At 42.6% G+C, this 22,416-nt stretch overlaps 1 protein-coding gene across 1 annotated transcript; it reads right to left on the reverse strand.

Annotated features, from left to right (window-relative positions):
• Window positions 1–20,126: 20,126 nt before the first annotated feature.
• On the reverse strand, window positions 20,127–22,136 carry LOC106565776 (transcription factor MafB). The gene has a single exon (XM_014133282.3). It carries the CDS (start codon window positions 21,861–21,863, stop codon window positions 20,877–20,879), a length of 987 nt encoding a protein of 328 aa, XP_013988757.1. The 5' UTR covers window positions 21,864–22,136; the 3' UTR covers window positions 20,127–20,876.
• Window positions 22,137–22,416: the final 280 nt, after the last annotated feature.

Here is a 22,416-nt window from a genome sequence, read left to right on the forward strand (position 1 = left end):
TTGTGTGTGTTTGTGTGTGTGTGTGTGTGTGTGTGTGTGGAGTCTGGTGGGAGTAGCTATAGGATGACGGGCTCATTGTAATGGCTGGAATGGAATTGATGGAATGATATCAAACATTTGGAAAATCCATTTGACTCTGTTCCATTTACTCCATTCCAGCCATTAGCCATCCTCCTATAGCTCCTCCCACCAGCCTCCACTGGTGTGTGTGTGGATGTGTGTATGTCTGTGTGGGTGTGTGCGTGCGTGAGAGAGTGCATCTATGCTAAGGTGCGGAGAATCAGAGCAGGTTTTCAGTCCAGTTCAAGTGTTCAGCAGTCTGATGGTTTGTAGATAGAAACTCTGAGCCTGTTGGTATCAGATCTCATGCTCCGATACCCTCTGCCTGACGGTAAGGAAATGAACATCTCATGGCTTGGGTGTGTCGTGTCCTTGATGACGTGGCGAGCCTTCCTCAGGCACCATTTCGAGTAGATGTCCTGGATGGGTGGGAACACACTGAAGGGCCTTGCAGTCCTGGACAGGGTAATTCCCATACCAGGCCGTGAAGCAACCGGTCAGGATGCGCTCAATGGTGCAGCAGTAGTATTTGACAAATTTCTTCAGCCGCCTTAGGAAGTAGAGACTATGTTGCACCCTCTTGACACAAGTGGTGGTGTTGTTGTTTCGGCCATGTGAATAGCGATGGACATGGCATCTTCCGTGGATCTGTTGGAGCGTTAGGCAAACTGGAGTGGATCCACTGTGCCTGGCATGCTGGCCTTGATGTGCGCCATGACCAGCCTCTCGAAGCACTTCATGATGACCGGGGTGAGTGCTATGGGGCAACAGTCATTTGGACCTGTCACACTGTTTTTCTTGGGCACTGGGATGATGGTGGTCTCCTTGAAGCAGGTGGGGATTACAGCCTGGGACAGGGACAGGTTGAAGATGTCGGAGCAGCGAGAGTCTTCCTGGATGGCTTGGTATTGTCTGACTCGAAGCGAGCATGAATGTGTTAAGCTCATCTGGGAGGGAGACTTCGGTGGGCACCACACAGCTGGATTTGCCTTTGTAGTCTCTGACATTACATTTACATTTACGTCATTTAGCAGGATTACTTTATCCTGTCCCAGGTATTCCTTAAAGAGGTGGGGTTTCAGGTGTCTCCGGAAGGTGGTGATTGACTCCGCTGTCCTGGCGTCGTGAGGGAGCTTGTTCCACCATTGGGGTGCCAGAGCAGCGAATAGTTTTGACTGGGCTGAGCGGGAACTGTGCTTCCGCAGAGGTAGGGGGGCCAGCAGGCCAGAGGTGGATGAACGCAGTGCCCTTGTTTGGGTGTAGGGACTGATCAGAGCCTGAAGGTACGGAGGTGCCGTTCCCCTCACAGCTCCGTAGGCAAGCACCATGGTCTTGTAGCAGATATGGGTATGCTTGACATCAGCGAGCTTTAACTGGATGCGAGCTTCAACTGGAAGCCAGTGGAGTGTGCGGAGGAGCGGGGTGACGTGAGAGAACTTGGGAAGGTTGAACACCAGACGGGCTGCGGCGTTCTGGATGAGTTGTAGGGGTTTAATGGCACAGGCAGGGAGCCCCGCCAACAGCGAGTTGCAGTAATCCAGACGGGAGATGACAAGTGCCTGGATTAGGACCTGCGCCACATGCGTCGCGAGTCTGAGTTGTTTGAATCTATATTGTCTTTTTGCATCCCTAATGGATTTGCGGAGTTCGTACCTGCTTGCCTTGAACTGGTTGCGTGCCACAGAGTGATCGGGATGTAAAGCATTTTGCCTATGCCTAGCTCCATTCCATTTATTTTTATCCGGAAAACCTCCTCAGTCTTTGCCGATGTCAAGCATACCCATACCATGATTCAGCCACCACCATGCTTCAAATTAGGGAGGAGGTTACTCAGTAATGTTTTGTTGGATTTACCCCAAACATAAGGCTTTGCATTTAGGCCAAAATATATATTCCTTTGCCGTGTTTTTTTGCAGTATTACATTAGCACCTTGTTGCACACAGGATCCATGTATTCTCTCTCTATATATTTTTTTTACTCTGTCATTTAAGTAATTATTGTGGAGTCACTACAATGTTTTTGATCCATCCTCCCATCATAGCCATTCAACTCCACTGCTGTTTTAAAATTACCAATGGCCTCATGGTGACATCCCTGAGCAGTTTCCTTCCTGTTCTGCAGCTCTGTTCAGAAGGATGACTGTATCTTTGATTGTGTCTGAGTGGTTTAATACATCACCCACAGAATAATTATTAACTCACCATGCGTAAAGAGAAATTCAATATCTGATTTGTTATTGGTAACCATCTACCAATGACTGCCCTTCTTTATGAGGCTTTCGAAAAGCACCCTGGTCTTTGTAGTTGAATCTGTACCTGAAATGCAATACTTGGCTGAGGGACCTTACAGATGTCGTATGTTTGTGGGACAGAGGAAGGGGAAGTCATTCAAAAATCATGTCAACCCCTATTATTTCACACAAGTCCATGTAACTTATTTTGTTGATCTGTTAAGCCAAATTTCACTCCTGGACTAATTTTGGCTTGCCTAAACAAAGGGCTCGAATATTTATGCAATGACTATATTTTAGTTATTAAATTGTTATTAATTTGTAAAAATGTGTAGAATGTTTTTTTCACTTTGATATTCTGGAGTATTTTGTGTAGATCAATGACAAAAAAAAAATCACAATTAAATCTATTTCAATACCACTTTGTAATGCAACAAAATGTGAAAAATATCCAAGGGGGATGAGTACTTATGATACCCACTGTAGCAAATTATTTTCCCACCATATGTTTTGTTAAGTAAAAGTACACGTGCTGATTTGGTTATCATAATAGTATATCTGTGGCTGACTTCTTGGACATCATTTATCTCACCAATTATGTTGGTTAAGTGAGTGTACGGGAGAAAGACAGTTGGAAATTCCCACAACAATGGAGCCCTCTTGAGCGTTCCAGAACACCTGACGGGGATAGGTTAAGGTCAAATGGTGTAGGGTCACGTGTCAGGGGTCTGTAAACCCCTGTTACACAGTTACACAACATATTGTCTGTGAGGGATGCAGGATCACTGCTCAGCCACATGTGGGCATGGTATCCCCTTAAACAGACCTCTCTCCCTTCTCTATTATAGCACGCCCTTTGTCATGTCAACAGATTTGTATTAACAGGAATGAGGCTCTGTATCTTGTGTTTGCGCATGCTATCAAGTAAGATAGCATACAAAAAGAAAAGTGGACAGTGGAGATAAATAAAAAGGAAGGGGAGAAGAACATTTAGTTAATATTTCAACAGTTTTCCCCAAAATCTGCTTACCACTTCGAAAGAACATGGTAATTCAACTTTCAATCTTCACATTCGTTTTCCTACTCTGGGAAAATACTGCTTGGGTTTTTTCTTCTTTCTGTTGTTAAAATCCCAGAACAAAGTACTTCCTGTATCTCAACCACAAAAAGAGAAAACAAATACTTAAGCATACTGTATAAAGGATGGCTTGGCCTTAAATATAACTCTTATAGGCTTTATGCTGTGTCAATGAAAAGCCCTCCTCCATGCAGTTAGACCACAGCACAGATTTGGTTTGCATCTGGTTGCTTTAGTTGTTTGTTTTAGCCAGACCTTAATGATGGTGAGAAAACTGGGTTTGGAATCAAAGAATGGGTGTGTGTATGGGAAACGCAACCATTTCAGCTGTTATGACTGTGTGGGAAGAAGAGAAGGAGGAAGGAAAAAGATGTCAAGAAGAAACCAGAGGGAGGAGTGGCCTTGAGGCCTTTTTGGCTCTTCTGAGAAACACAAACTTTTGATAAAAATGGAGAGAGAGGAGAGGTATGACACATTGGAGAAGTTGACATGACACATTGGTCTTGGATGGACACACCCAACTCCCAGATAGTACATCTTAGCACCCAACTGCCAATATAACTTTATCTAAAATATAGCAAGATAATTACAATATAGCAATTAAACACTGGAGTGATAGATGTGCAGAAGATGAGTGTGCAAGTAGAGATACTGATGTGCAAAGGAGCAAAATAAATAACAGTATGGGGGATGAGGTAGTTGGATGGGCTATTTATAGATGGGCTATGTACAGGTGCAGTGATCTGTGAGCTGCTCTGACAGCTGGTGCTTAAAGTTAGTGAGGGAGATATGAGTCTCCAGCTTTAATGATTTTTGCAATTCGTTCCAGTCATTGGCAGCAGAGAACTGGAAGGAAAGGCGGCCAAAGGAGGAATTGGCTTTGGGGGTGACCAGTGAGATATACCTGCTGGAGCGCGTGCTACAGGTGGGTGCTGCTATGGTGACCAGTGAGCTGAGATAAGGCGGGGCTTTACCTAGCAAAGACTTATAGATGACCTGGAGCCAGTGGGTTTGGCGATGAATATGAAGCGAGGGCCAGCCAACGAGAGCATACAAGTCGCAGTGGTGGGTAGTATATGGGGCTTTGGTGACAAAACAGATGGCACTGTGATAGACTGCATCCAATTTGCTGAGTAGAGTGTTGGAGGCTATTTTGTAAATGACATCGCCGAAGTCAAGGATCGGTAGGATAGTCAGTTTTACGAGGGTATGTTTGGCAGCATGAGTGAAGGATGCTTTGTTGCGAAATAGGAAGCCGATTCTAGATTTCATTTTGGATTGGAGATGCTTAATGTGAGTCTGGAAGGAGAGTTTACAGTCTAACCAGACACCTAGGTATTTGTAGTTGTCCACATATTCTAAGTCAGAACCATCCAGAGTAGTGATGCTGGATGGGAGAAACGAGTCGGCCCAAGGATTGAACCCTGTGGCACCCCCATAGAGACTGCCAGGGGTCCGGACAACAGGCCCTCCGATTTGACACACTGAACTCTGTCTGAGAAGTAGTTGGTGAACCAGGCGAGGCAGTCATTTGAGAAACCAAGGCTGTTGAGTCTGCCGATAAGAATGTGGTGATTGACAGAGTCGAAAGCCTTGGCCAGGTCGATGAATGATGAATGCCCTATTGGGCATAAGGCTAATTGTTTTTTCCAGACGTGTTTACTGTCAAAGTTAAGTTTTGTATTCACTCTTTATTGTAAGAAGATGACTAATTTTCCGGTAAATCTATATTTTACCTTAGTTTCTACCAAAGAATGACAGATGGTGAGCAAGTTTCCTCTTTACTTCTAAATTGCACAATCTGCTCTTTAAAGGAAGTCCCTCCCTAAATCTGGGGTTGGTCATACAAATCAAAGGACGCCTGTGACTAGAGTTCTTAGTGTTAATGTACTGTACATATGAATGCAGCCTTTAGGATAAACAACTGACAAGACATTTAAGCCACTGTCCAGCATAGCTAACCCCAGGAGCAGAGAAGGATCTAACCCTGTTCCAAGCACACAAACAGCCATGCACATACGCCAGGCAGTCACACATACTAACATTTGTTGTGACACTCTACCTTCTTATTCATTCTCACTGTCACATCATCCTAATCTTAATTAGAGTTGTGCTTTATTATTGAACCATGAGGAAACAGCTATTTAGCTTTACAACAACAGCCTACTTTCCAATAACCAAACGCCTCAGTGACTTCAGGATGTCAGTCTCATTACTTCAAACACTAAACAGCTGTGCATAAGACCACACAGTTTCGGGACTTGCTTTGCAGTTTGTGTTGAACCCAACAGGGTGCAGACTGGTGTCTGAATGGGGCTGAGCCTTTATCAGCAGTGCTTTGCTAACAACACTGAGAGCCCCAACTCTGCCCTTGCCGCCCAGAACCAGATCCAGAACCAGTGCCAGGGCTGTGAAAAGGGAAGAGGCAGTCAAGGGGGAACAGCCTGAGTTAACCTCCATGGCTCATGTTTCTACTGGGCACTAATGGAGGACTGTCATCGTTACGGACTGAAACAGGAGGGCGCCTGCCAGCTGCGTGACCCCCATAAAACAGAGCAGGAAATCCTAGCAGGGAACGAGAGTGAGGGACAGAGGAACTCCTACTAGTTTTTTTCTCTCCTTCAACCACTCTCTCTTTCTTCTCTCTGTTATCTCTCACATGACCAGTTTCAATCTTTGACCTCCAGTTTACTGCTGTTGCACTCTGTTCATTAAGCACTACATGGATTAACTTTCATGTTCCCCTCTCTGCCAATCAACTGCCATGTCACCTCTATGAATAGAAAAAAAGAGAAAACACTGTTTACTGTAATAACTGTCAGGAGTTTCAGAAGCGCAAGGGTAGGAATTGGACACGAGATGATTTTAGGTCTCAGTACAATTGATTTAACCGTTACATTGTGCTCATGTCTGGATTTCGATCTGATATTCAAATTATATAGATACAGCCCATTTAATTATTGTTACAGTTGTTGAGGGCCTTTGAACTGTGAATTATTATATGCAGAACATCACCTTTGCTCTGTCTCTAAAGTCCATGGTCAGTAATCTGACAGGACTTTGTCACATCCCTCTCAGAAGTGCTCAGTGAGACGTGACTGGGGGGATCCTTATCAGATCCTCAGTGACTCACGCCTGCAAACACGCAGTAAACAGTATTGTCTCCTGATGCTCTATTACATCAAACCAGATAGCTTGCCACCTTTATTACAACACTGGAGCTACACATTAATCTGGATCATGAGTGTCCTCTGCTGAAGCCTGCTAAGGCCATCATGTGATAACCTGGGTCATTTACAGTAGTGCCAACATAATTACAATACAACCCTTTAAAATGTGGCCGTCTTGGCTTGAAGACGTGTATTTTATGGTATGCCCAAGGGACTAGCTATAGGAACAAGAGAAACGTAAGACTTGAGAGACTTGACTAATACATTTAGGATCATGCAGTACTTTCAATAATGATCCTAATGTACATGTTTGTGTGTGCTTGAGTGCATGTGTGCATGTGCATGCACAATCTGTGAATGATTCAGACTGTCACAACTCTGCACAGATAGGACTGGACATCCTGAGCGGAAACCACAAGCTGCATTTTCCTGCACTAAACAACCCGCTCTCACAAAGAGTCACTTGACTGGACCCTCATATAGGAAGTGAAAGAGGAACCCCCCCCCCCATTCCATCCTCTATTCCACTCTTTGCTCTGCTGTTCATGTGAAGTCACAGATAGACAGGTCATCCGAACCAGCCTCATCCATTGCACAATAACAATGGTTAAGTTGGAAATAACTGGCTCTGACTGGTAACGTCCTGCTGCTGTAGAGGTCAAATGTCTGGTCAGTGGATGGTATTATCATAGAAATATCCTCAGCAAGCAGTTGAATAATGAGAAATAATAATTTTTCTGGAACTGTTGGCAGGAGAGGGATTAGTTATAATGTTATACCAAGGTCTTGCATTTCTGATGTATGGGTTTAGCTAAATAATGGGTATGACTGTGAGAACGGCGAGGGAGGATTGGCTTCATGTTTTAGAAGGAACGGCCCCTTTTGCCCCGCACCCCTCCTTTACTGACGCCCCTGGCTGTGTTCATTGGTGACACTGCAGCCTGGCGGCCTGCATTCCTGTGCATCTCCCCACACAATGGCGCACATCTCTGACATTCCTCTGTCACCAGTGCCCACTGGGAGCAGCCAGGCCTCTGCAAACCAGCACAAAGCGCCAAGCAGAATTCTATTTGCCTGCCCGAAACCTCATTTCACAGTCACCATCCCTACAACTGAGAGCAGTATCCCTAAATGAATGTTGTCACCTGCGTTTACACATTTGTATTGAGTAACAGAGTTTTAAGTTAAACAGTCTATTGATATGTACTACATTAGAAATACAACTAAACCAGCTGTAATCAATGATGATGACACTTTAAAATGGTCTACTCTACTGTGATGACCTGCTGGTATCAATGAAGGTTCACCGTTTGTGACATTGAAAGGAGTAAAGGTGACTGATGATGATTGCCTTCCTTCTTCATTTTTTCCTCCCTCTCAACCACTCTTGCTCTCAACTATCTCAATATATCTCTGTTTTGCTTGTTCTCCCATCCATATATTCTATCTCCTCTCCAACTCTCGTCTATTTTCACTATCCAACATTCTCTCCACTCTCTTCAACTCTCTCTGACGCCACAGAGAAGCAGACACCTTTTCCTCCTGCTGACTCAGTAATCAGCCTGAGGCGGTGGGTTTGAGGTAGGGGTGTTGGTGGCAGAGAGCGAGGCCGTGAGCAAGGAGGGGGAAGTGCTGGGCTCCCACATCAGGCACACTAGCGTATCACATGCAAAGAAAAAGAGCTGGCTAATGGCTTTTACAATGGCACCCTGCAAGCTGTGTTACAGGACCACAAACCGCTGTCTCCTCTCTTCCAACAGTCTACTCCATACTGAACACAGTGACCATGCAGGCAGACATGCACGCACACGCACACGTGCACACACAAACACAAATAAACACATTCTTATGCAGATGAAAGTGTTTGAAAAAATGATTTTCCAGTGTGCTTTTGCAAGGTAACTGCACTGGTTATTACAGTCAATATTTAGATCTTGGGGGGGGGTCCATCCCTGATTCACGTATTCCTCCTCCTGTGTGTCACATTGGTGATGGTAAGATGAAGACGCTACAGACCACTTGATCCTCACCCTGAGCAGTGGGGTGACCTTCCAGGAATCTACCTTCTGTTTTCAGTGGGAAAGTGCCTTTGCACCTGTGCTCTGTTTCTGAGACAGTTCGCACACTGCACAGAGGGTAAGGTCAACACTGTGAGGTTATATATGAGTGGAGGAGAAACAGTCAGCCAGGTTAAAGGTTAGAGCCAATAGTACCCTACCTGCTCATCTAACTGTGGAGAAAAAAAGGTAAGGGGAAAAGAACACACACTGAGGCAACACTTCAATCTGTTTTCAATGTATTTTTTAATGCAATTTTATTGTGTCTACTGAACAGCCAGTGGGTAAATGTAAATATCATACCAAAAATAACTGCACATTTATGTCCTACTTTATTGTGAAAGCATTGCAAAAATTGTGTGAGCCTATTTAGGCTACATGGTTGGTACACTACTGTAGCACTTACAAATGTTAAATATCTTTACAACTTGCCCAATTTCAGAGATTTTAAATAGAATTAGTGTGATAAAACGTGAGGGACAGCTTAATACAATAAATGAGTTTGTTTGCAAATGTAATAGATGTACAACATTTTATTAAAATCAATATGCAGTCACATCAACCACATTGTACAAATGTGTATATATTGTGTAATTATACAGTAATATAAAATTACACCTGCCTACAGTTTGTAACTACAACATAAATGCTTGAACAACACTTAATATGAAATGGGACTATGGTGCACAATTTCAATTAAACATATGCCAAGCCATTTCTCCACATATACGTCTCTGAGAAGTCCCTTAATCCGGGCTCTCGAGTGGCGGTCTAAGGCACTGCATCTCAGTGATCGAGTCGTCACTACTAACCCTGGTTCGATCCAGGGCTTTATCACAACCGGCCGTGATCGAGACTCCCATTGGGCGGCGCACAATTGGCCCAGCATCGTCCGGGTTAGGGAAGGGTTCGGCCGGGGTAGGCCATCATTGTAAAATAAGTATTTGTTCTTAACTGACTTGCCTAGTTAAATAAAGGTTAAATCAAAAATCAAAAATAAAATCTGAACAAGCTTGCAGTACTGAAGTTTGTGATTGCGTTATATACATTTACCTTTTAGATCTACAGAAAGTATTAAATGATCTCCATCATCTCATGGACATTTTATGAAGATACATTCTAAGATCAACTCCACTGCATGTATTGTGAATATGGTTGGTTCTGTGCATTTCAGCACTGTTCACCAGGCAGAAACTGTCACCTTTTGTCCAAGGACTTTCCTTTCATCATATTAAACTTTTACCAAAACTTGAAAATAACTAAAAAGATTGGAACAGTTCTAATGAAAAATACCCTATAGAGTTCACCGAAAGAGACAAGTGCACAACAATGTGCTGTGCTTGGTGTTTCTCTTTTCCTCTGTTAATGAATGCAGAGGTGACCTGTTTGTCTGAGGAAGAGAGCAGAGGGGAAGCCTGATTTCCACTCATATTATCTCCACCACACAGCCCCAGCCAGCGAGTCTTCAGTGCCTTCACATCCAGGGGTCCCTCAGGAAGCAGCCGTCCATGAAGGTCAAAGGTCAGCACAGAGAAAAAAGACACTCATCCTTTCATTTGTCACGAGCCAAATGAGTTCATTGGTATGGAAAAGTGTTTATTATTAGGGGTTCACAGCTAAGCTGTGAAACCTAATGTTATTCTTAGGATTGTTTTTTCCTTGAGATGGTCAAATAACTCAAGCGTAGATTGGTAACTTTTTTTCTAATTTGGAACACAGAAACTAGAAGCCTTGAGTACTTGGTCAAAAAGAATGGCACCGATTAGCAAATAAGTGCCGCTGTTTTAAGCAGTCTCACTTAAACCCTCATATCTGCTTCCCTGTGGGATCTAGAGACTTGAAACTTTGTATGTCCCTGTCTTTCTTCAAGCTGAATACATTTGCCTCAAGCACCAAAAAGGTCTATCAGGATAGATTTTCCTCCATCTTCAAATTTTTGAAAACATTTGAAAAAATGTATTCTCATGAACAATAAGTCCAAATAACAACAACTCAGTATGTAGGCCCATGGTACATCTCTTAACTTAGTTCGAGAAAAGCTAAGGGATTGTTTAAGAGATGGCTGAGTTATTAATGAATCAGGAAATCAGATTTCCATTTAAATCCATTGTAAATCCACTCCACAATGGCCTATCAATTTGAAACCTTTTAGGGTCATCAAATAAATTACCATGATGAACCATGTTAAGTTTGGCATTGATATCCTAAAAAATAAGGAAACTTTGAACTATTCACTTTTTGGACTATGTAATGCTAATGCTTAAAATAATCACAAAAAATGTTTTCTCACGGACAAAAAGTCAGATTCACTCAAAATGTGGTCTTTGAACTCATCACAATAGTCCCTAAAGAGTATGAGAAAATAACATTGATGCATTCAAAGATGGCCACTCTATACCAGTAGATGCATATTAGCACATACACTAATATACTAAAATATGCAAAAAATACTTCATAAATCTTCTTCTCATTAATCAAAAAGACCAAATGACACCACATTTGGAATGTAGGCCGATGGTACATCTATCTTCGTTTGAGAAAAGCTAATGTACTGTTCAAATGATGGCTGAGTTATTGACAAATCATAAAACAGATTTTATGTGTCCATTTAAATTACTGTAAATCATCTCCACAGTGGCCTATCAACGTGAAACTTGTAATCGCTATCATGCATGTCCCTTACATGAACCACACTAAATTTGGTATTGATACCTCAAAAAACAAGGAAACTATTAATAACTAATTCTTTGCATATGTAACACTAATGCTCAAAATCATCTGTAATAATTTTCTCCTCATGAACCATACCTCAGATTCACTTCAGATTTTTTAATTGCAGATAAAGGAAGATAGTTCCTACCATTGTCTCACATCGGATACCGCAACGGCTGTCTGCACTGATCTGTCTAATAACTCGAAAACACTCATGGGACAGCTAAAAAGGAGTCCGGCTACAATATACAAGCTGACATCATCCACTGGGTTAAAAGGGTCAATACATGACACGTGTTGATATTTTAAAGAATACAGACAATTTCAAATTAATATTTTGTGTTGATATGCACCATATCCTGTGGATATGCACCATATCTTGGCAAATTCCGAATCCAGATGTGTCTTTTAGATATATATGATATTGGGATTACTCTGAATATCACACATGGACATTTCTTATGGCCGGATATGACCTCATTCAATATCCTGAGATAAGCGACATCCTACTTTCTCTCTTTATGTTGACAAATACTGACTGTATACATAGCATATTTGTGTTTTCTCAGCACATTCAAGATGTGAAGCTATATTGATTCCAGATATCCTTCTCTTGGCTGAGGTCCATCTTCGGATCTTGATAGGCTTTCTAATATGCTGAAAATAAGGATGATTTCTGATGCATTTCTGAGTTTTCAGCACATGCTCAATAATTTGACAAACATTTTAAAATGTTTAGGCATATTTTGTATTACTGGTTAATATAAGCTAACTAGGCTATCTAGCTTGTTCCAGTTAGTTTTCTCATTGTGAATGAAGCAGTTAGAGTAGCTACCTTGTGGTATAGTTATGTGAAATTACAATATTTTTTTGCAATATTGACACAATTTTGATTAATGATTTATGCATTGACAATTTGGAGGGGATCACAGACCTGTCACGTCCTGACCAGTATAAAGGTTATTTGTTATTGTAGTTTGGTCAGGACGTGGCAGAGGGTATTTTGTTTATGTGGTTCGGGGTGGTGTTTTATGTAGTAGGGTGTTTGATTTATTATTTCCGGGTTTTTTGGGTTATGTTCTAGGTTTGTATTTTCTATGTGGTCTCTAGTCTTTTGTCTTTCTATGTCTAGTTTATTGGGGTTGGACTCTCAATTGGAGGCAGGTGTTTTCTAGTTGCCTCTGATTGAGAGTCCTATATATGGGTATGTGTTTGGTTAAGTGTTTGTGGGAGATTGTTTCTTGTTTTGCCTGTGTGAGCCTGACAAGACTGTTTTGTTGTTCGTGCGTTCTTCTCGTTTCTTATTTTGGTGTTCTCTTTTATTCAAATAAATACAAGATGAGCATCCACATTCCTGCTGCGTTTTGGTCCTCTATCCCCGACGACAGCCGTTACAGAATCTCCCACCAAATAAGGACCAAGCAGCGGAGGAAGGAGCAACAGAGGGACGATCGTGAGAAGTGGACATGGGAGGAGATTATGGCCGGAGAAGGTCCATGGAGGAAGTGGAGCGAAGACAGGGAACGCTACAGGGGAACACGACTGGCGTTTAAGCCCGAGAGGCAGCCCCTATAAAAATTTTGGGGGGGGCACATGGGTAGTTTGGCTGGGCGAGGATTGAGCCCCAGGCCAAATCCCTGTACCTTTTCTGGGCAACCAGTGACTGGACAGGTCCCATGCTTCGGGGTAATGGGTACTGTGGCGAGGCAAAGTATTTTTAGGCCGGTACGCGCAATACCAGCGCCCCGTATTTGCCAGGGGGAAGTGAGCATCCAGCCAGTAAGAGCGATGCCAGTTCTGCGCTCGAGACCGCCAGTACGCCTCTACGGTCCAGTACGTCAGCCCTGTCCGACTCGTTCTGTTCCCACTCCCCGCACTAGCCCTGAGGTGCGTGTTCCCAGGCTGATATCTCCAGTACCAGCACCACGCATCAGGCTTCCAGTGCGTCAGCCCAGTCCGACTCGTCCTGTTCCCGCTCCCCGCACTAGCCCTGAGGTGCGTGTTCCCAGGCTGATACCTCCAGTACCAGCACCACGCATCAGGCTTCTAGTGCGTCAACCCAGTCCGACTCGGCCTGTTCCCGCTCCCCGCACTAGCCCTGAGGTGTGTGTCCCCAGACTGGCACATCCAGTACCAGTACCATGCATCAGGCTTCCAGTGCGTCAGCCCAGCCTCGAGAGTTCGGCAATAGTGTGCAATCCAGAGTATCTGGCAACAGTGTGCAGTCCAGAGTATCCGGCAACAGTGTGCAGTCCAGAGTATCCGGCAACAGTGTGCAGTCCAGAGTATCCGGCAACAGTGTGCAGTCCAGAGTATCCGGCAACAGTGTGCAGTCCAGAGTATCCGGCAACAGTGTGCAGTCCAGAGTATCCGGCAACAGTGTGCAGTCCAGAGTATCCGGCAACAATGTGCAGTCCAGAGTATCCGGCAACAGTGTGCAGTCCAGAGTATCCGGCAACAGTGTGCAGTCCAGAGTATCCGGCAACAGTGTCTAGTCTGGAACCGAGGGAGACTGCCTGTGATCCGGAACCAAGGGAGTCTGCCTGTGACCCGGAACTGAGGGAGTCTGCCTGCGACCCGGAACCGAGGGAGTCTGCCTGCGACCCGGAACCGAGGGAGTCTGCCTGTGACCCGGGAACCGAGGGAGTCTGCCTGCGACCCGGAACCGAGGGAGTCTGCCTGCGACCCGGAACCGAAGGAGCCTGCCTGCGACCCGGAACCGAAGGAGCCTGCCTGTGACCCAGAACCGAAGGGGTCTGCCTGCGACCCGGAACCGAAGGGGTCTGCCTGCGACCCAGAACCGGGTGAGTCTGCCTATGACCTGGAACCAAGGGAGTCTATCAGCAACCCGGAACTGAGTAAGTCTGTTGACGATCCGGAACTTAATATGATTAACTATGTATCAAATGACTCTGCCTACAGTGTGGAACGGAAGAGGTCTGCCTACGATCCAGAACGATGGGAGTCTGCCTACGGCCCGAAACTGAGCAAGTCTGTCTGCATTCTGGAGGACAGTAGGCCGGAGCCAGAACCACCTCCTGTATAGGTGGGTTGGGGAGGGGGGGTGTAGCACAAGTGCCGTCAGTGACGGCAGCCACCCTCCCTTCCCTCCCTTTAGTTTAGGGGGATTTTTTGTTGTTGTTGTTTTTTTTTTTTTTGTTTATTTATGAGGTGCATCCGGAGTCTGCACCTTTAGGGGGGGGGGGGGGTACTGTCACGTCCTGACCAGTATAAGGGTTATTTGTTATTGTAGTTTGGTCAGGACGTGGCAGAGGGTATTTTGTTTATGTGGTTCGGGGTGGTGTTTTATGTAGTAGGGTGTTTGATTTATTATTTCCGGGTTTTTGGGGTTATGTTCTAGGTTTGTATTTTCTATGTGGTCTCTAGTCTTTTGTATTTCTATGTCTATTTTATTGGGGTTGGACTCTCAATTGGAGGCAGGTGTTTTCTAGTTGCCTCTGATTGAGAGTCCTATATATGGGTATGTGTTTGGTTAAGTGTTTGTGGGAGATTGTTTCTTGTTTTGCCTGTGTGAGCCTGACAAGACTGTTTTGTTGTTCGTGCGTTCTTCTCGTTTCTTATTTTGGTGTTCTCTTTTATTCAAATAAATACAAGATGAGCATCCACATTCCTGCTGCGTTTTGGTCCTCTATCCCCGACGACAGCCGTTACAAGACCATAACTACCACCACGTTGGGTCAGGACTGCAAGGGACCACCGCTGACGATCCAATCTGTACCCATCGCATCTATCGTCCATAACAAACAGTTTAGTTAGGGGGATTGAGGGTGTGCAACTTTTATTTTCTGTTAAATAAATAAAATAAATGTTTAGCAAAGATAGGCCTCTGTTTGCATCTTTACAAAAACATGTGTTGTGATTAGAGCTCACAACAGAAATAGCTTTGGAAATAACAACTTGGATCAAATATGACGATGTTTCCCTTTCCGTGCATTGAATAGCCTACAACTGAATATGGTGCAAATGCATGCTCAGATATGTCACCTTGATGTGAAGAAGCACGATGATTTTCGGCGCTTGAACAGGTAAAATAAAATGGAGTCGGATTTAGAACATTTTCGATCAGACATGAGGATAAATAGTACATATCATGTAAGGATATCTATTGAAATTATGCATTTTACATACATAAATACATACATAAATTATCAGGTAATGCCTACAGATATGATACATTTCTGGAAATATGTTGATTCTTTAATGCCGAAGTATGCCGGAGTTAGAATATTCTACAAATATGTAAGCATCAGGTGAGTGTCTTGAACATATCTCACCCCGGATATCTCCCTGGACTCATAGTAGCAGGGAGATTTCTGAGGTCCGGATTGGATGCATGTAGAAACTGTCCCATTGCGGAGAATATCTTAGCTCCATATATGAAATTAAGGACATGCGTATCTGGAGTATGTCTACTCCTTATATCTAATAAAATGTCAGATATCCAGAAATATATAAATAAAGATATCCCCTTATATTGACTTTTTCCCCCCAGTGCCCTTTCATCCTCAAAAGACTTAGAGAAATCATCCTCAAAATCTTACCAGAAACTATAAACCTGTAGCTAATATTGACATTTTTTCATGAGCAAGTCTTCACTACCTAATTCTACATCTAGCTAAGGTGTTTTGTGGTAGCAGAATCAGTATTTCTGAAATTCGAAATGTATATAAAAATTTCCTAGCCAACAGTAAGTGTCTGCTGGCTGAACTAATCTCAACTCAATTCATATGAAACAAAAGGCAGGGATGCTAACAACGCCAGTTCACACAATCAATGCTGAATAATACCTGCAGCTAGCTAGCTAGTGTAGTGAACTTTTAGCTAATGATCTGCCGTGATTAATGTGCCGAGTTCTACAGCACAGCTGACTGTGACGTTATTGCGTTAACCAAATGTTACAAAGTAGTGAGGCACAGTGCCAGCTGTCAGAGTCAGATACATGCTAATTTCTGAGAACAGTCTCATAACTTTGGTGCCTTAAAACTTCATCAACAAGCTGGCAAACTAGCTACCATATGTGACCCGATTCAGGAAACGAGGCATATGTCGTAAGTCACGACTTCACAGGAGAGCCGTTTGAACGTAAAAAATATTTTTGGATCAAAATGAGTTTTTGGGCAGAAATGCCTTCTCAAACTTGCAAACGTTCAAGTGCCTTAATAACAAACTTGTATGCCATCTGTAAATACAATAAAATTGTTAAATTACGAGCCTTGTTGGTTAAGCCACAAAAAAAGGAAGCAACCTTCTCACTAGCCATGATTGGCTGAGATAATGAGTGGGCTGGACATGCCGAGAGATGAGTTCGGATTGGTCTGCCATATAGAAGGCTTCTGTCTATTTGAGCTCATCAGTCTGTGTTGGTAATCCTGTCGAACGTGTCTTTTTTTTAAAAGTATTGTGTAGTGGCGCTGCATAGGTGTTGCTCTCCACTTTCTGGAGGATCAAGTTTTGAAATCAGTGAAATTAGAGTATGATAGCTAAAGAGATGGAGAAAACACCTTTGTCTGGATTCCATCTTCAAACTAAGGGCAACCGTGGCGTGGCATTCCTGACAGTGAGACGTGCACATCATGCATGATGATGTATACAGGTAAGATAGTCTAGCATTAGCTAGCTACATTGTCAGATATTACACATTTCTAATTTTGACAGAAGGTGGTTTCATTTCAAGCTAAAGTGTACTGTTAGCTAGCTAGCTAACGTTAGCTGGCTGGCTCCCTAGCAGACATTATTATTCGTATCCCAGAGCAGTTTGCTTTTCTAGTTAGAGCCTAATGTTAGCTAGCTAATATTGAACCTGGTTGGTTAGCTCCCAGCACTGTGGCATTCTTGGCACTGTGTTCATTGTTGTTTAACTAGCTAATGTTAGCTGGCTGGCTTGTTAGCTAATGTTACGTGACGTGTGTACAACACCCGTAAACGTCTGCAAAAAATGTAATGAAATTGTTGTCAGCAGAGCTGGTTAGGCTGTTTTCATGTTATCTCTAGGTAAACAAATCATCGGCCAGAACATCAAGTGTGCGCTCCGAGAGCGAAACGAGATAGGTGGGGCTAAAGCTTAAAACTTCTTAGGGACATACCGAATCTAACTGCCTGTAGCTCAGGCCCTGAAGTAAGCATATGCATATTTGTGGTACCATTTGAAAGGAAACACTTTAAAGTTTGTGGAAATGTGAATTGAATGTAGGAGAATATAACACAATAGATCTGGTAGAAGAGAATTCAAAGAAAAAAAACCTGTTTCTTTTCTACCACCATCTTTGAAATTCAAGAGAAAGGTCCCAGTTCTAGCCATCACTCTGGTTGTAATTCCGATGGTGTCCACAAGATGGCAGCAGTGTATGTGCAAAGTTTCAGGCGGATAACTTGAAGTATGAGCAAACCACATGACATTTAGTGTGAAGTCACCCAGGTACATTTGGGCAAATCTTGAAGGAGACATTTGCATTCATATTAACATTTTTTCTGCAAGAATATCTTCAAATCTGTATACTTGGACTTTGATTTAGCTTTTCCAGTATTAGTAGCCATATTATAAGTTCAACATTTGCAAAACAACCAATTTTCATAACTTCATAACTCTGAATATTCTTATTTTTTTTGTCCAAAAGGAAAAGGCATGCTGTCGCACAAGGTTAGTAGCTACATTTTACGACAGATACAGGGTTTCCAGATACCCCCGTAAAGCCCAGCTCATTGGCTATCTAGCTAGCTTTGATTGACCCCGATTGGCGCTTATTTCACCAAGTTAGAGTTGTTCAAGTGAAGACCGCCCGCGTCATCAGCGTGCTATGACCAAATTTGGTGTCCTATAGGATATACTACACCCCTAATAATATAGTGAAGTCTGGTTACGTTTTAGGATCTCTGAGGAATATGTACGAATTTGATTTGACTGGTTGAAACAACGTTTAGGGTTAGATTTTCACAGATTCCCTTCTTTGCAAATTGAATGAGTGGAAAGATAAAATCAGTCGTGCATGCTATATGGACCTTTTTAGTATATGAAAAAGGATTTTATCTAACAAAACGACACTTCATGTTATCTCTGGGACCCTTTGGATGATAAATCAGAGCAAGATTTCAGAATGGAAGTACACATTTCACCTTCAGAGGTGAATTTATCAAACCTATCGCGGTGAAAAAAGTGTTTTGTTGTTAGGAGCTCTCCTCAAACAATAGTATGGCATTTTTTCATAGTAATAGCTACTGTAAATTGGACAGTGCAGTTATATTAACAAGTATTTAAGCTTTCAGCCGATATAAGACACTTATATGTACCGACATTTGTTGTTTCTCTAAAATCTGCGTTTGTGACACAAGGCGCTGCATGATTTACAACTGTCTAAGAGGGTGTGAACGATCCTGAATGGGTGTAGACAAAGAGGAGCTCTTCACTGGATACCAAAATATTCAAAGGCCATTTTCTCAAAAGTAAGTTCACAAGTTGATCAACTTTCAAAGCAGAATTACTTTCACATTGTTCCTCAAATGCAGTGTATGATATACCCTTTTGTAGCTCTGAGTCTTCAATGTAAAAAACACTATTTCAAATTTTGCTACATAAGACCGAATCCAGGTGGAGTCACATATGACCATTCAAACAAGCTTGCACTTTGCTGCTAGCTGGAGCATGGTTTGGTTTGCCATAATATCAGGTGCATCTATAGCTACCGAGAGCGGCGTGATTTTCAGTATTAGGAACTAGTGTTAGGCGGATGAGCAAAATCATTTTTTTTTTAATGTGTTCCACGTCCTACAAGACAGATCGGTTGAGGGATGAGCGTCGCGATCTGACGTAAGACAATGAGTTCCTACATGATAGAGTGCTTGCTTTGTTATGCAACTGGTGTTGTGTCCTTTCTGTCATCCTGTGAACCCCATTCATTGCTGCTCGCAGTTATATTTACTTTTTGTATTCCAATTATTTTTCTATCAAATCAGTTGACTGTGTGCAAAATGCAATAACTGTGTGTAAAAATATAAATAAATACAACTACATTTCACTATAAATGCCAAAAAACGTTGTTCCTGTCATGACAGTACCAATAACCTGGAATGTTATACTATGCATTGGGGACTTTCACTGCTCTTTCTTCCACACAAGTAAATGAGTAAAATGGTGTAGGATTATGTGTATTATGCAGCACAGGCATTTGTGTGATATATTGTATGCAGTGCACAGAACAGACTTTTAAAAAAGGATTCTGCAGCTTACTTGGCGCCTGATTTACGCGCCAGGTGCAAAGTTTGCACTTGTTTTTCCATGATGAAAGTAATAATAGAACGTATAGTAAGGTGAAAGAAAGAGTGTAAATGAAGAGACATTTGTTTTAATCAATCAATCACTCAAATATATTTGTATAACAATTTTTCTAAAACACATTTGTCACAGCTTTGAATTTAGTGTTTTATTGAGCTCCTTCTTGTTGTAATGACTGTCTTTCTTTTTCAGCATTTAAATATTTCTACATCAATTAGCCTAATTAAATGTAAGCAAGATATACCTTTACATTATGTCTGCCAGTCGCACTTCACTTCTTCTTTATAGAAAACTATTCTCATACTGCTAACAATATGGCCACATGAAGCAAACCTTTTTCTCTGTAAAAACAAAATACTCTGGAAAAATAAATATGATTTTTATTTTATAGCCACTGGCTTCCATGCTCAATAAATGTAATCAATGAATTAATCAGACCAGCTCCAAATGAATACATAGCTAAGTGAGCCAGCACAATGTCTATAAGTGGATCCAATGATTACTCAACAGATTAAACACAAAGTTGCAGAATAAAAGTATTAATGGCTTTATTGATCTTTACAAGTCTAAAGCAGATGACAATAGATTTCAACACAACTGGACAGGTAACAATGATGGTCATTTGCAGGCAATAATGCATGAATAATATTTTCAAAAAATCTCGCACTTTTTCTTGTACAATTAACAAAAATGTATGTGAAAGAAAACAACAAAAACATTAGCCACATCTGGCCAGCAGAACCAGCTCCTCAAAATGTAATATAACATAAAAGGATATCTAGCACAAGGAGATACATCATCATCACCCATCTAGTCATTATATTTGTTAGAATAGGCAGAATTAACACATGAATACCACTCAAGTGAAGATTTGAACACAAAAAATACAAATAATTTCAAATTGTTTTGATGGATGAATCCATTTAAGACTAAATTGAGAGTAGGCCTAGTACATGTAGCCAGAAGTTATGTCATTTCATGAACCAGACTGGTTATTCAATTCAACAAAAGTAAGAGGAAATATTTAAAGTATTTTCACGAAGACTTGTGTGACAATGTACAACAGATTTTAGACCTACTAAATAGACAGTTCCATACATGTCCAGCATGCACGATTGATTATAGATTCATATTACAAATCTTATTATCTTAATTTGAAAAGGTGAATTAAATGGTAGGTTTGCATCAATAACTGGTATGAAATCATTAATATTGTTGAAACAAATAAGCTTATCAATAAAATCAGTAAAATAACTTTGGTAGCTGGTACAAAGAATAAACTCACATAAAATACTCAGGCGAGGAAGGGTTGTCACTGGTAGACCCAGTTTCATGGTAACCATTCGAACCAGTCAATTTCTCGCATTTGAGTTTATATGCGTCCCTCTCGCGTGCCAGTCGGTTGAGCTCGTGCTTCAGCTGCTCCACCTGTGTGACCAGGCTGGTCTTCTCGTGCTCAAGAACGTGTTTCTGCTGAACGCGTTTGTAGCGGCACGATTGTGCGTAACCACGGTTTTTCAGGGTTCGGCGCTTCTGCTTCAGACGCATCATGTCGTCCTTGGTCAGACCCCTCAAGTGCCGATTGAGCTCCCTCACTGACATGGAGACCAGCTGGTCGTCCGAGAAGGCGCTCTCCACGTTGAGTCGTCTGTCGTGGCGATTCTGCTGATGGAGGTGGTGCGCACTAAGCTGGGAGTCGGGTGAGTGCGGAGCCGAGCTGTCGAGGTCCTGCTTGTGGTGATATTGATTTTGGCAGTGCATATCTTGCATATCAGGGTGACCCGAGAGACCGTCGGGTTGACGGATAAGTCCAGGGTACTGCTGGACATGGCCGTTGAGGTTATGTGCCGCCCCGTACCCTTCGAATTCTGCTTGGAGAGCCTGTTGGTGACCGTTCGGAGTGGGTTGGTGCCCGTGGACTGTGGTACCGATAAGGGCCTCCACTGCGTCCTCAGGTGTCAGGCCAAAAGTGTGGGGATACATTTGCTGAGAATAACCTCCACTGCTGGGCGTCCAGTAAAGATCATCAGGGTTCCTTTGCTCACCCGGATTGAAACTCGGTGACGATGGCACCGAACTACAAGGGGTGCTGACCGGGGTAGAGGAGACTGAGTCCGGTCTCTGGAGCTCGCTGCACGGCCCAATGAACGAGTGATCAATCCCCTGCATTGTCTCCTTCTTCACTTCGAACTTCATCAAGTCGAACTCACTGACATAACCCAAAGGGGTTTTCGGCAGACCCAGATTTGTATGCGATTCGGCGGTCATTCTTTCCAGTATCTATTTATCTTGGCCACTTCCAAGGGGCACAAAACTCTATTCTTTCATGCAGTCTTTTGCAACAATTGCACTATTGATGAGACGCTTCATACAATTAGTAAGTCCGTCAAATTAAATCTACAGTGAAAACACGCGTGCGTAAAAATGGAAAGAAAACCGTCCTCTTAATCGGATAGAAGAAAGGTGCTCTGAGTCCACGGCAGGGCCAAAAGCTCTGCATGTGTGTAGCTGTACTGGTTTATGCTTGCGAGCGCACTTTCTTCATAAAGAACCGTTGCATGATGTCACACAGTATAGACTACACCTCCCTGCTCTTCTCCAATAAAAAGACGACGAGAAGGGTAATTTGCATAATAGCTGATGTGTGCGTTTTGACAATCCAACAAAGGTTGAATGTAGAATGATGCCCAACATTTTTTTACATAGACCTGCAAAGACATATTGTAGACGACACGTTTTACAGGCTACTGTGGCCTACTTTATTTAATTTGTGCATATGTTTCTCTTTCTCTCACACACTACCTCACCACTTGATGTATTA

This window comes from Salmo salar, chromosome 12, assembly GCF_965601325.2.
Source record: "Salmo salar chromosome 12, fSalSal1, whole genome shotgun sequence".
Lineage (NCBI taxonomy): Eukaryota > Metazoa > Chordata > Actinopteri > Salmoniformes > Salmonidae > Salmo > Salmo salar.